At 50.8% G+C, this 15,293-nt stretch overlaps 1 protein-coding gene across 2 annotated transcripts in view; it reads left to right on the forward strand.

The window, feature by feature from the left end:
• Nucleotides 1-15,293, forward strand: part of QRICH2 (glutamine rich 2) — a 70,207-nt gene that overhangs the window by 17,560 nt on the left and 37,354 nt on the right. For both annotated transcript variants that reach the window (XM_070739851.1, XM_070739852.1), the window contains exons 5-7: nucleotides 1,296-7,869; nucleotides 9,460-9,554; nucleotides 12,473-12,576. In XM_070739851.1, coding sequence (XP_070595952.1) covers nucleotides 1,296-7,869; nucleotides 9,460-9,554; nucleotides 12,473-12,576 — 6,773 coding nt within the window. The remainder of the gene's footprint in view (nucleotides 1-1,295; nucleotides 7,870-9,459; nucleotides 9,555-12,472; nucleotides 12,577-15,293) is intronic.

Genomic DNA, 15,293 nt, shown 5'->3' on the forward strand with positions numbered 1-15,293 from the left:
CAATTTCTGCTACCATTCTTTGTATATTTAGCCTTCAAACCTGCAATCATGTTTGTTGCTCTTCACAGTTTCTACAACCTGAACATCTTTTTTGTATTATAGTACCCAAACTTTAATGCAATATTCCAAGTATGGTCTTACAAACGCATTACAAAGTGGTATTAACACTTCACATTATCTTGATTCTGTACCTCTGTTAATGCACCCTAGGACTACATTGGCTTTCTTGGCAGCTGCAGCACACTGCTGGCTCATATTTAACTAATTGTCCATTGGACAAGATCCCTGTCGCAGTTATTATATTGAGCCATATAAAATCAGTTCCATACATATGCATTTGGTTTTTATTTCCTAAACATGATTTAGGTTTTCCCCTTATTTTAATTCAAAATTTTCTATGGTATCATCAAGCTTATTCCCTTGAATTTTAACCATACCATGTTATTTCTCCTTTTTTATTGCTCATTTTACTTGTGAAAGTATGTCCTTCAGTTGCTGTATTCCTCAATAGAAATCCTATTGAGTTGCTGTTATATCTAGAAATCATGTTTGCTTTATTGAAGGAAGAGTTCAAAGACAATTATTTATTATATAGAGAGCATTAGTGTATAGATAATGAATGTGTATAAATGCACTTTGTCCTTCTGTCACCAGTTCAGATGCTCTCCTACTTCTGTTGTGGTTCTATACAGATTTATGGGGATTTTTAATGGATAATACAGAGTAATAGAGCATTTAGAGCGGATTTCATTGAGGATATAATTCTTTTATCCTTTCAAACAAGTTATGTTGATAGTTTAGAAGAAAGGTCACCTATTCAAATCAATAAATTCTTTGATTGGTATGGCTGTTACTATGCCATTTAGCTTTGGGTAAATTAAAGACATGAAAATATATTGCTTGAGAGACATCTTCTCACATTGTTATTACACTGAGGAGTTTAGGTAGCCATTTATTCTCACAACAGCTTTGCAAAAATGAGTGAGGCTGTAGTAAAAAGAAACTGAGCTAGTAAGCCAGATTGATCAAGCTCTGCTTCTTGGTCTGAACACTCAATTTTATTCATTTGTGATCAAGGATCAAAAGCCATGCCAAATTCTATCTGAAATTTTCACATTCTCTAATTATGTACCTGCACTGGTTAATTCAAAACTATAATAATATTGTCAGCAAGAAAATTGCACTTTTTAAAATATAGCTAGTCTTGCCTCCTTCAGTATGTTGTGCTTTAATAATAATTTTTTCCTAGTCTTTCACCTGTTATTAAATCTATCCTCTTTCAATTTTTCTTTTAGCACACAAGTCCAGTCCAGACCTCTCCAACTGGTTTAATCTCACCAGAAGGAAAAACTGTGGGACCGACAGAAACTCAGCCTGGCACTATTACCCAGAGAACAGAAGGAGGCCCGAGCCCATCAACGGGATTACCAGGGAGTCAGGCAGGAGCACCAGGGGCTCCAAGTGGAACAGCTATCCCTGGAGCACAGCCAGGCATTCCAGGGATTCCAGGGCCATTTGGAACTCAGCTTGGAGTATCTGGGGCACCTGGAGCCCAGGTTCCCTTTCCTGGAGCACCTGGGACCTATCCCGGAGCACCTGGAGCCCAGGCTCCCTTTCCTGGAGCACCTTGGACTTATCCCGGAGCACTTGGAGCCCGGGTGCCCTTTCCTGGAGCACCTGGGGCCTACCCTGGAGCACCTGGAGCCCAAGCTCCCTTTCCTGGAGCACTTGGGACCTACCCCGGAGCACCTGGAGCCCAGGCTCCATTTCCTGGAGCACTTGGGACCTACCCCGGAGCACCTGGAGCCCAGGCTCCATTTCCTGGAGCACCTGGGGCCTACCCCGGAGCACCTGGAGCCCAGGTTCCCTTTCCTGGAGCACCTGGGATCTACCCCGGAGCACCTGGTGCCCAGGCTCCCTTTCCTGGCGCACCTGGGACCTACCCCGGGGCACCTGGAGCCCAGGCTCCCTTTCCTGGAGCACCTGGGACCTACCCCGGAGCACCTGGAGCCCAGGCTCCCTTTCCAGGAGCACCTGGGACCTATTCTTGGGCACCTGGAGCCCAGGCTCCCTTTCCAGGAGCACCTGGGACCTATCCCGGGGCACTTGGAGCCCAGGCTCCCTTTCCTGGAGCACCTGGGGCATACCCTGGGCCACCTGGGGCCCAGGCTCCCTATCCTGGTGTACCTGGGGCTCAAGCTCCATATCCTGGGGTTCCACAGGCCCAACCTGGAGGTCCTGGAGCCCAGCCTGGAGGTCCTGGGGCCCAGGCCCCTTATCCTGGGGTACCTGGGGCCCAGCCTGGAGCTCCTGGAGCCCAACCACCCTATCCTGGAGGTCCTGATACCCAGCCTGGAGGTCCTGAGGCCCAGGTCCCTTATCCTGAGGAACCTGGGGCCCAGCCTGGAGCTCCTGGAGCCCAACCACCCTATCCTGGAGGTCCTGATGCCCAGCCTGGAGGTCCTGGAGCACAGGTCCATTATCCCGAGGAACCTGGGGTCCAACCTGGAGCTCCTGGAGCCCAACCACCCTATCCCGAGGAACCTGGGGCCCAGCCTGGAGCTCCTGGAGCCCAACCACCCTATTCTGGAGGTCCTGATGCCCAGCCTGGAAGTCCTGGAGCACAGGTCTCTAAACTGGGAGCACCCGGGGCTCAGCCTGGAGGACCTGGAGTCCAAGGACCTTATCCTGAAGAACCTGGGGCCCAGCCTGGAACCCAAGGCACTTATCCTGGGGGACATGGGGCCCAGCCTGGAGGTCCTGGACCGCAGGTCCCTTATCTTGGAGCACCTTGGACCCAGCCTGGAGTTCCAGGATTCCAACCACCCTATCCTGCAGGTCCTTATGCCCAACCTTGGGGTCCTGGAGCCCAAGGACCTTTTCCTGGAGCCCAGCCTGGAGGTCCTGGAGCCCAGATTCCTTATCTAGGAGCACCTGGGGCCCAGCCTGGAGCTCTTGGAGCCCAAGGCCCTTATCCTGGGGCACATGGGTTCCAGCCTGGAGCTCCTGGATTCCAACCACCTTATCTTGGAGCACAGCCTGGAGCTCCTGGAGCCCAAGGCCCTTATCCTGGGGGACCTGGGTTCCAGCCTGGAGCTCCTGGATTCCAACCACCTTACCCTGGAGCCCAGCTTGGAGCTCCTGGAGCCCAAGGACTTTATCCTGGGGGACCTTGGTTCCAGCTTGGAGCTCCTGGAATCCAACCACCTTATCCTGGCTTCCAGCCTGGAGGTCCTGGAGCCCAGTTCCCTTATCCCGGAGCACCTGGGGCCCAGCCTGGAGCTCCTGGAGGCCAGGTCCTTTATCCTGGGGCACCTGGAGCTCAGCTTGGAGGTCCTGAAGCCCAGGTTCCCTATCCGGCAGCACCTGGGGCCCAACCTGGAGGTCCTGGAGCCCAAGGCCCTTATCCTGGGGGACCTGGGGCCCAGCCTGGAGCTCCTGCAACACAAGGGCCTTATCCTGGGGGACTTGGGTTCCAGCCAGGAGCCCCTGGAATCCAACCACCTTATCCTGGGGGACCTGGCTTCCAGCCTGGAGGTCCTGGAGGCCAACTCCCTTATCCGGGAGCACCTGGGGCCCAGCCTGGAGCTCCTGGAGGTCAAGTCCTTTATCCTGGGGCACCAGTGGCCCTGCCTGGTGGTCCTGAAGCTCAGGCACCCTATCCTGGGGCACCTGGGGCCCAGCCTGGAGATCCTAGAGCCCAGGTCTCTTATCCGGCAGCACCTGGGGCCCAGCCTGGAGCTCCTGGAGACCAAGTCCTTTATCCTGGAACACCTGTGGCCCAGCCTGGTGGTCCTGAAGCTCAGGCACCCTATCCTGGGGCACCTGGGGCCGAACCTGGAGGTCTTGGAGCCCAAGGACCCTATCCTGGAAGTCCTGGGGTTCAGCCTGGAGGTCCTGGAGCCCAGGTCTCTTATACAGGAGCACCTGGGACCCAGCCTGGAGCTCTTGGAGGCCAGGTTCTTTATCCTGGGGCACCTGGGGCTGAACCTGGAGCTCCTGGAGGTGAGATCCCTTATCCTGGAGCTCCTGGTGCCCAGCCTGGAGGTCCGGGAGCCCAAGCCCCCTATGCTGGGGCACCTGGAGCCCAGCCTGGAGCTCCCGGTGCCCAGCCTGGAGGTCCTGGAGCCCAAGCCCCCTATGCTGGAGCACCTGAAGCCCAGCCTGGAGGTCCTGGAGCCCAAGCCCCCTATCCTGGAGCCCAGCCCGGAGCACCTGGGGCCCAGCCTGGAGGTCCTGGAGCCCAAGCCCCATATCTTGGGGCACCTGGAGCCCAGCCTTCATATCCTGAGGCAGTTGTGGCTCAAGCTCTGTATCCTGAGGTTTCAGAGGCCCAGCCTGGAGCTCCTGGGGCTCAACCACCCTATCCTGGGGCACCTGGAGCCTATCCTGGGGCCCAAGTTCCAGGAGCCCAACCTGGAGCTCCTGGGGCTCAACCACCCTATCCTGGGGCACCCGGTGTGTATCCTGGGGCCCATGTTCCTGGAGCTCAACCTGGAGCTCCTGGGGTTCAACCACCCTATCCTGGGGCACCCGGAGCCTATCCTGGGGCACAGGTTCCTGGAGCCCAACCTGGAGCTCCTTGGGCTCAACCACCCTATCCTGGGACACCTGGGACATATCCTGGGGGCCAAGTACCTGGAGCTCCTGGGGCTCAACCGCTCTATCCTGGGGCACCTGGAGCCTATCCTGGGGGTCAGGTTCTTGGAGCCCAACCTGGAGCTCCTTGGGCTCAACCATTCTATCCTGGGGCACCTGGAGCCTATCCTGGAGCCCAAGTTCCTGGAGCCCAACCTGGAGCTCCTTGGGCTCAACCATTCTATCCTGGGGCACCTGGAGCCTATCCTGGAGCTCAACCTGTAGCTCCTGGGGTTCAACCACCCTATTTTGGGGCACCCGGAGCCTATCCTGGGGCCCAAGTTCCTGGAGCCCAACCTGGAGCTCTTGGGGCTCAACCACCCTATCCTGGGGCACCCGGAGCCTCTCCTGGGGCCCAGGTTCCTGGAGCCCAACCTGGAGCACCGGGGGTTCAACCACCTTATCCTGGGGCACAGGTTCCTGGAGCTCAACCTGGAGCTCCTGGAGCTCAACCAACCTATCCTGGGGCACCCGGAGCCTCTCCTGGGGCTGAAGTTCCTGGAGCCCAACCTGGAGCTCCCGGGGCTCAACCACCCTACCCTGGGGTAGATGGTGCCTATCCTGGGACTGAAGATCCTGGAGCCCAACCTGGAGTTCCTGGGACCAAAGTTCCTGGAGCCCAACCTGGAGTTCCTGGGGCTCAACCACCCTATCCTGGGGCTCCCGGAACCTATCCTGGGGCCCAGGTTCCTGGAGCCCAAGCAGGAATTCCTGGAGCTCAACCACCATATCCTGGGGCTCAACCACCCTATCCTGGGGTACATGGTGCCTATCCTGGGACTGAAGATCCTGGAGCCCAACCTGGAGTTCCTGGGACCGAAGTTCCTGGAGCCCAACCTGGAGTTCCTGGGGCTCAACCACCCTATCCTGGGGCTCCTGGAACCTATCCTGGGGCCCAGGTTCCTGGAGCCCAACCAGGAGTTCCTGGAGCTCAACCACCATATCCTGGGGCTCCCGGAACCTATCCTGGGGCCCAGGTTCCTGGAGCCCAACCTGGAGTTCCTGGGGCTCAACCACTCTATCCTGGCGCTCCTGGAGCCTATCCTGGGGCCCAGGTTCCTGGGGCTCAACCTGGAGTTCCTGGGGCTCAACCATTCTATCCCGGGGCTCCCGGAGCCTATCCTGGAGTTCCTGGGGCTCAACCACTCTATCCTGGGGCACCCGGAGCCTATCCTGGGGCCCAGGTTCCTGGGGCCCAAGCTGGAGTGCCTGGGGCTCAACCACCTTATCCTGGGGCACCTGGAGCCTATCCTGGGGCACCTGGAGCCTATCCTGGAGCCCAGGTTCCTGGAGCCCAACCTGGAGTTCCTGGGGCTCAACCACTCTATCCTGGTGCTCCTGGAGCCTATCCTGGGGCCCAGGTTCCTGGGGACCAATCTGGAGCTCCTGGGGCTCAACCACCTTATCCTGGGGCACCTGGAGCCTATCCTGGGGCACCTGGAGCCTATCCTGGGGCACCTGGAGCCTATCCTGGGGCACCTGGAGCCTATCCTGGGGCACCTGGAGCCTATCCTGGGGCACCTGGAGCCTATCCTGGGGCACCTGGAGCCTATCCTGGGGCACCTGGAGCCCATCCTGGGGCCCAGGTTCCTGGAGCCCAACCTGGAGTTCCTGGGGCTCAACCACTCTATCCTGGTGCTCCTGGAGCCTATCCTGGGGCCCAGGTTCCTGGGGCTCAAGCTGCAGCTCCTGGGGCTCAACCACCTTATCCTGGGGCCCCTGGAGCCTATCCTGGGGCCCAGGTTCCTGGGGCCCAAGCTGGAGCTCCTGGGGCTCAACCACCTTATCCTGGGGCACCTGAAGCCTATCCTGGGGCCCAGGTTCCTGGAGCCCAACCTGGAGCTCCTGGGGCTCAACCACCATATCCTGGGGCACCCGGAGCCTATCCTGGGGCCGAAGTTCCTGGAGCTCAACCTGGAGCTCCTGGGACTCAACCACCCTATCCTGGGGCACCCGGAGCCTATCCTGGGGCCGAAGTTCCTGGAGCCCAGAGTGAAGCTCCTGGGGCTCAACCACCCTATCCTGGAGCCTATCCTGGAGCCTATCCTGGGGCCGAAGTCCCTGGAGCCCAACGTGAAGCTCCTGGGGCTCAACCACCCTATCCTGGGGCACCCGGAGCCTATCCTGGGGCCCAGGTTCCTGGAGCCCAACCTGGAGCTCCTGGGGCTCAACCACCATATCCTGGGGCACCTGGAGCCTATCCTGGGGCCGAAGTTCCTGGAGCTGAACCTGGAGCTCCTGGGACTCAACCACCCTATCCTGGGGCACCCGGAGCCTATCCTGGGGCTGAAGTTCCTGGAGCCCAACCTGGAGCTCCTGGGGCTCAACCACCGTATCCTGGGGCCCAAGTTCCTGAAGCCCAGCCTGATGTTGCTGGGGCCCAACCTGGAATTTCTGAGGGCCAACCCCCTTATCCTGGAGCACCTGGGGCCCAAGCTCCATATCCTGGGATTCCAGGGGTCCAATCTGATGTTCCTGGAGCCGAACCTGGAATGTTTGGAGCCCCGGCCCCTGGAATACCTAGTGTCTATCCTGGGGCACCTGGGACTCAAGCTCCATATCCTGGTACTCCTTGGGCCCAACCTAGTGCTCCTTGGCCCCAACCTGGTGCTCCTTGGCCCCAACCTGGTGCTCCTTGGGCCCAACCTGGTGCTCCTTGGGCCCAACCTGGTGCTCCTTGGGCCCAACCTGGTGCTCCTTGGGCCCAGCCTGGTGCTCCTGGTGCCCAACCTGGTGCTCCTTGGGCCCAACCTGGTGCTCCTGGGACTGGGGCAGAGTATCCGGGGGGCCCTGGGGTTCAGCCAGTCTATCCTGGAGCTTTAACTGGGACACAACCCGGATATCCTGACATCCCTGGATACTATCCTGGTGCTCTAACTGGATATCCTAGCCAGCTTGGGGGACCTGGGTTCTTTCCACCTGGTTATCAAGCTCCTGCCTTACCTGCTGTTCCCGTGGGCCAGTTGACTGGGCTACCTGTGCTAGGTGTTGGAGGTGTACCTCCATCATCCCCCCTCTTCCCCTCCACCACTCCTATGGGATATTCTGAGACTTCCGCTTCTTCGACTAATTTGGCTCCAACTCGCTATGCGGAGACACTGGATGCCCTGCGCTCCCTTTCCCAGCTGAATGACCTCTACCAAATTCTCAGAGACCAAATCGCCATGCTGGACTACTACAAGTGCGGCCATTCTGATCTCCGCAGGCTACAGGACTTCCTCACCGATGCACGTAAGGACTGCATTTGCATGTAACCCCCACACCTTATGTTACAATATAATTTTTCCCCTTGAAGCTTATCTAATGCCCCGAAAAAACAGATGAAGAGGGAGGGATCAATAAAACAAGTGCTGTAACAGTGGACCTTTTGGGCTTGGCATGTTAAAAATTCAGAAAATGCCTAATTTGATTCTGTCGCCATGTCATCCTGTCCTACCTCCTGGGTACCTACCTGGATGGGGAGGGAACGGCGTTCCGGTAGTGAAAATGGAGCTGTGTGCGCAGCTCCGGATGACCAGTGGGTTGGTGCATGTGCCTGAATGAGATTTTGCTTCTGTGCATGCGCAGAAAGCAAAATCTTATGAGAGGACACGCAGGCGCGTGAGATTTTGGCAATTTGTGGCAATTTTTTACTTCCATGCATGCCGGGAAGCAAAAAACTGGCCAAAATCTCACAAGTACGCATGTCCCCTCGTGAGATTTTGCTCCCTGCGCATGCGCAGAAGCAAAATCTTGCTCAGGCACGCACATACGCCCACCGGAGACGTAGCACAGTCCACGGAGCGCACCAGTAGCAGCAGAAGCCTGCAACCCTTCAATTATGTTCTCCTGCCCCATCTAGCCATCTCAAACTGCAACATTCAGTGGTAGATCTGAGACTGACCCTGAAATAGAGGCCCAGCTCTTAACTTCAGTCCTAGTGCCACCATTGCCATTCAAAATGACCATGGCTGCTCCTGCAGTATGGCACTTCCTGGGATCTGCCCTGTTTACCTTACCAGATCTTTTGCTGCTGACAGGCCCCTATGGCCTACATGAAGCTGCTCCTGGTTGCACAACGCCTTCATTCTTGAAGTGGCATTGGACAATGCTCTTCCATGGCCTCTACAGCCTCCAGAAACCACACAAAAGCCCTCCCCATTCACACAATTTTGGAGTGGTCTGGAGGTTGCTCAAGAGCATAGGTAACTTCTGGAGGGTCTGGGGGTTATACAAGAGCACACACCAGTCTTCGTGATCCCGGTCATGGTTGTCCCAAAGGTGTTTTTTCAAGAGGCAACCAGAAAGTCCAGTTGCCTCTTAAAAAAGCATCTGGGATATTTTTGAAAAGCAAAATTATCTTCTTCATCATCATCCCACATATTTTGTGGGAGCAGAGTGTGTGCGTGTGCGTGCGTGTGTGTGTGTGTGTGTGTGTGAGGTCAGCATCTCTTAATCACAAGAGAGGCCAGGATCCTTTTGAAGGGGTGAATCTCATAGTATTGATAAAAAGGGGCCTCACAGCATAGCTTTTGTCTCATTGCCAGCCCACCAGTAAAGTAATCTAATGTCACTACCAGCCTTATTCCCCTTCTCAAGAATGGGAGAAAATTATATTTCTAGAGCTATCTAGATGAGCTGTCAGATTTAACCTGTTCTCAAATAATAAAGGGTGCTAGTACAGTACTTTGAAACAGAGGTGGAGAAGGGGACAGAGCTTTGAAAATATGGGAAATGGGATATGGGCCTGGGCCTGGGCCTGGCTGATTATACGAATATTATTTTGTTGCAATATCTACTTGAACCATATTCATAGCTTTTTTCCTCCTTATTTCTTGTTAGTTTATAAGACCTTTGCTGCCATCCCACCTAATCTGTCAGAAAAGCTTGATGCTATGCGTACCTTGGAAGAAGACTTCAAATCTGAGAAAGAGGTGGTAAGTGGAGAGAAGGAGCATCAGGCTGTGAGAATGGCTGCTTTCAGATTTTCCAAGGAGATGGTGCTTTAGAAGGCTATATAGAACATGGGCTGCAGCTGAATGGCTCATCATTTAAAATGCTTTATTGAGTACAGATAGTCCTTGACTTACAACAGTACATTTAATGACCATTCAAAGTTACAATGCCACTGAAAAAAGTGACTTATGACCATTTTTCACAGTTACAACCTTTGTAGAATCCCCATGGTCATGTGATCATAATTCAGATGCTTGCCAACTGGTTCATATATATGACCATTGCTGTATCCCAAAGTCATCTTTTGACAAGGGTCAATGGGGAAGCCAGCTTCACTTAACAACCAGGTTACTAACTTACCAAGTGCAATGATTCACTTAACAACTGTGGCAAGAAATGGGACAAAACTCACTCAATAAATATCCCACTTAACAGAAATGTTGGGCTCAATTGGGGTCGTAAGTCGAGGACTATCTGTAATTGATGCATAATGCATTGAATTCTATTTTTAAACTAATGGGATCTTTTGTTACAATATTTTTTTAAAGGAGGTTGTATCGGTAATTGATAGCTTTCTATCCTAAATATATTATGAAACTCTCTGTAGTTATTTTTGGTTTTATTATCCAGTCTTGAACTGTGATCCCTTTTAATGGAAGGTGAGATGTTTTTATGCTTAAATGTTTGGTTTTAGACCAAGCACAGACAGCATTTTGCTGAATATGTCAAGTCAAATCCTGATTACTATTACTATACTGAAGACATTGTAGTAATCACCAGTTCAGGCTTTGGGTCTCTAAAAATATGGGCTGGACTTATGATTCTATTACAGCATGTCAGAGAAAGCTACTTGTTTCTGGAGGCAGGGATTTTGTGAAAGACACCACACCTCCTCTGCAGTGCCTCTGTGTGCCTTGTGATGTGATGTCATTCTATGCAGCCAGATCCTGCTTTTGATTACTGCTCATTCTTTTAAAAATGAGCCCTTTGTGTATGAGCGTGTGTATGGGTGTTATTAATCCTGTACCAGACAGCTTCTTCCAAATTTGCAATGCTCAAACAGCATTTCAGTCAGGGCAGATTAGCCAGAAATATTGGCCTAGTAGAAATTGCATGTTAAGTGACTACATGCTTTTAATAAGACCTTATACTTAGCAAGTTCATAAATTCACCTAGTTTAATATTGTCTGCTCCATTTGGCAGCAACTCTCAGTTTTTCTCATCTCTGCCTAGAGGTGTCAAAAACTGAAGCTGGAAACTCCTGCATAGGCCATCTAACAACAGATCTGATCTTCATCTTCCTTTTCTGGCTTCTGCTGTTGCATCAAGAGTAAGACTGTGAGGACAGACTGCAGCTGGTCCTGCTTTGCCCAATTTTCCATTTTCTTTGCTTTCCCATTGGGCATTGCAGGTCACAGGCTATATAAAGATTTCATTTTATTCCTAATGAAAACTGATGAGAATATTCACCCCCAAACCCTTTATGTTATCTGCTTTGGAGAGCTGTGTTACTTCATCTTTGCTTTTAACTGCTCTGATTTTGTTAGCTTTCCAAGATAGCCCAGATAAGAAGCATGGCCTATAATTATTAGTTGTGCCTTAATTGTAAGGTTGTGCTAATATAATTTTGCAAGCCTGAAAGTAACTCTCTGAAATGCTTTCACCGACCTTCCTTCTCTCAGTCTCAAATTTTATTTACCAGACCATTGTTTAAACTAGGAGTGTCAAACTCGCGGCCCATGGGCCAGATGCATCACATGCTGCCACACCCACCCCTAGTTTAGGGAAATAGAAAAAAAGTAGTGATATGTCACATGACGACAACATGACGACATGAATTTGACACCCCTAGTTTAAGCCATAGTTCTTCCCCCAGGGTCATTCTCACTTACTATTACAAACTTATTATATATCACAGCAAGGCTGGCATTTTTCAATACACCACTGCAGATAATCCATTATTCTCCCTTAGGCCAGAAATTTTGCCTGACTCCACTTCCTAGTCTTAAATAAATAAATAAGCTGGTCATAACTTCCTTTATAGAGTTTCAGCATCCTGTTCCCATATCAGGGAAAGAAATCCTAACAGTTTATTTTCTTTTTGTATAAAGTGAAAGCAAGCAGATTTTTCAGACTGATAATACTTTAAGGCAGTAGTTCTCAACCTTTCTAAGGTGGCGACCCCTTAATACAGTTCCTCATGTTGTGGTGACCCCCAACCATAAGTCTAGCGCTAATTCTCCCAACAGAGCTTTGAGCTGATTGGCAGGAAGGTCAGAGAGACGCCCCCACTGTAAACACCTAATTGGATGGATTGTAAAAATATGTTCCGAGATGCCAGAACAAAAGCTTTAGTTCCTAATTCCAGGAGAAATTTGACTTTTCCCAGGGTCTCAGGCGACCCCTGTGAAATGGTCATTCGACCCCCAAAGGGGTCCCAACCCCCAAGTTGAGAACCACTGCTTTAAGTGGTGGGAATGGACATTGATTGGATTATGAGATGAGATTAGGTATTTCTTCTGGTTGGTCAGTCACCTCAAGGAAAAGAGAAAGAACATTGGCTGACTCTTGTGTTGGCAGATGATTGCAGATTGGTTCCAAACTTTTGGGAGTTGCAAAAAACTACTTTTATGGAAATGTTGTATCTTAGTCTAGCAGAATTGGAAACATGTGATTCTAATTTGTAGTTAAGCATTTTGCATGTATTTGAACTGTTGGACATTCTAGAATAGATCTGATCCATTTATCCACCTTAAGACATCTTCGCTGCAATAAAGAAAGCTATGCTGCCCTTTTTCTTCCACATGATGTTTTATTCTATACAGACATTTTGTAATTCCAGTTGTTTGTGGCAAACCTGATTTCTAAAAATTACTTTTCCTTGTGATCATGATTCTAGTTAAGGAGGATTCAGTCTGCAATTGAAGGAGAATTGCCGGGAGAAGAAGAGGGAGAGAAAGTAGAGGGAGCTAATCAGATCACCTTGCAAGTAGGTTATCTCAGGTAAAAGACTAGAAAGCAGTAGAACAGATGATATTTCTGATGGACAGAAGAAAAAGGAACAAAGCAAACACAGAGGAGGTTTGAAAGTAGTTAATCTTCTTCAGCACGAACTGACCAACAAATCACAATTGCAATGAATAGATTGTCAGAGCTAACATCCAGTTCTCCCTTCCACTTTTATACAACCCTGTTCCACCCCTTGCATGCACTTCCTCCCAGCACCACATGACCCATAGTACATCTAAGTACCCGACAGGGCTTTTTAGGATATGCATTGAAATAAGCCCTGCCCCTAAAATAAGTCCCCCCAAATACTTTCTGGGGAGAAGGGGGGACATGCCAGGAGGCATTCTTTCTCTGACAGGCACTCTTTTGGTTGGGAGAGCGAGAGCAAGTGGGAGGCAGGTGCACACACATCCCACAAGACTAGCTCGGCTCATCTGGGTTCGGCCTACGTCAGTTTGAAGTGCACTCCTGCCTGTGAAGAACAGGAGGCAAGCATCGATCCTTTCATCACAGACAGGAGCATGTTTCAAAATGCTGCCGAAGGCAACCCAGAGCAGCCAAGCCAGTCCAGCAAGTGAGGGATGCGGGGGTGGGAGGTGGAGCCGAAGGGGCGGCGACAGGGACATTTGCTTCTCAGATCCTGCACTTGTGGCCTCACAAACAAGAGCACATTTCAAACTGAGGCAGGCAGAGCCCAGGGCTTGAAAAGGGCGCAGGGATTGAGAAGCAGACGTCCCTGTCAGATGGCTGTTCCTGGAGGGCATTTGCACGCACCTCTCTCGCCTGCATCGCCCATCTGAAGGATGCCGGGAGAGAGGTGGAGGGTAACAGGCCCAAGCTGGTGAGTGAGTGGGGGAGATGGGAGGCGGAGCTGAAGGACTGGCGACAGGGATGTCTGCTTCTCAAACCCTATGCTCATCTGGGCTCTGCCTATTCAGTTTGAAATGTGCTCCTGTTTGCAACCCCACAAGTGCTGGGCTTGAGAAGCTGACATCCCCGTTGCCACCCCTTCAGCAATTTTTGCAGCACTTGATGCACTAGAATATGTGTTCCTTCCATTCTTTTGGTGTAAATAAGAATATCATCTAAATAAATGTGAACCCCTTGGTACAAATGCTCATGCAGCACCTGGTTAATCAGCTGCATGAATACGGCCGGGGCTCCTTGCAAAGCAAAGAATATCACCAGGAACTGGTAACTAGAAGACAATTGAAGGTCGTCTTCCATTCATCATCAACCTGAACTCTATAGTACGCCTCCCTGAGATCTAGTTTCATGAATGAACATCCTTCCACCAACCAGGCTAATGTCCTTCACCAACGGGAGAGGTTACAGATATTCTACACCGATTACATTGATCCCCCGAAATCGGAAGTCCACATAAAGGTGTAATCCACCATCCTTTTTCTCCCTCAACAGCATGGGTGCTGCAATCTTGGACCTCACTGGCTAGGTAGAACTCCTTTGGAAATTCTTTTCTATGCACGCCCTCATCTCGGCTAGCGATTGCGGTGTCATAGAATACATCCTGGTAGTTTAATTCCCAGAAGAAGCTCCATGGCACAATCGGCTGGTGAGGGGACAAGATATCACACTCCTTCTCACTAAAGACATCTTTAAGGTCTGCATACACCCAAGGGAACTATTCCTCCCTAGCTGTTTGTACTGAAGTTGTAGTAGGTTGTATTTCCCTCCCCCAGGCCTAGGGCTGGGGTTCATGCCTTATGTACTGGCGGGTCAAGTCTTACACAGGAAGGTCTTACACTCTCGATCTTACATGGGAAAAGACCCGAACACACCAAAACTTACATACATACACGTTCATTCCTCAGAAAGATATTGGAAATGGTGTCCCTTTCAGTTGCCTTTTCAAAACCAGCCAAAATAAAACCCTTGGTCAATCCCTCATGATGCTGTTTGCAATGGTGCCCACAAGATCAAAATAATCAAATGGGGATCACTCAATTGATTCTCCACCAAGAGTTTTGGTTGTATAGCCACAATTACTATTGGGATTTTTTTGACCCATTCTCTGCAGATGCCTTGCAGGGAAGTGATGTGTAAGCAATATTTTTGTAATGTAATTTTTAACATTATCGATTGGTGGTACCAAAGCAGCATTTTAAACATTTCCATGCTGTCTTTCATTATAAGAATTCAGTGTTGCTCACATATTTGAAAATAGACTAAATATAGCAAGTTAGTTACAAAACTGTTAGTATACCTTGCAGAGTGTAAAAATGGATTTGAATATGTGACCGGCCTGTGCTTTTGTTGTAACACACAAATAGGCTCCCTGAGTAAAGTAGTGTGCTAGAAAATGGGAGATCTTGTCCTGGCTTAGGCATGGAAACCAACTGGAGGTTGAGGAAAAATAGTAAGAGTGGTACATTAATGAATTAATTAATTACTTCTGAATAAGCTTTAGTTGGTTTGGTTGATAGCATGTTAAAACACAAACAAGCACAGTGATTTATTCTGATGTGTGAAGCTATTCTAACTGGGCTCCTTCTCATTTAAAGGTACATTCTATAAGGGCTTCCATCTGGGCAAAAAAAAAAGAAAGTTACCTGTTGGAGAGGGGGGAATAGGAGCCAAGTCTGGAATTTAGCTGAGATCAGCAAGAGAATTTTCCTTCCAGTCACAGCGAGGAGCTGGTTTCCTTGCTTGGTACCCTTCCTAAACTGAAGCTCCAAATCTAGATTATGAAT

This window comes from Erythrolamprus reginae, chromosome 2 (assembly GCF_031021105.1).
Source record: "Erythrolamprus reginae isolate rEryReg1 chromosome 2, rEryReg1.hap1, whole genome shotgun sequence".
NCBI classification, from domain to species: domain Eukaryota; kingdom Metazoa; phylum Chordata; class Lepidosauria; order Squamata; family Dipsadidae; genus Erythrolamprus; species Erythrolamprus reginae.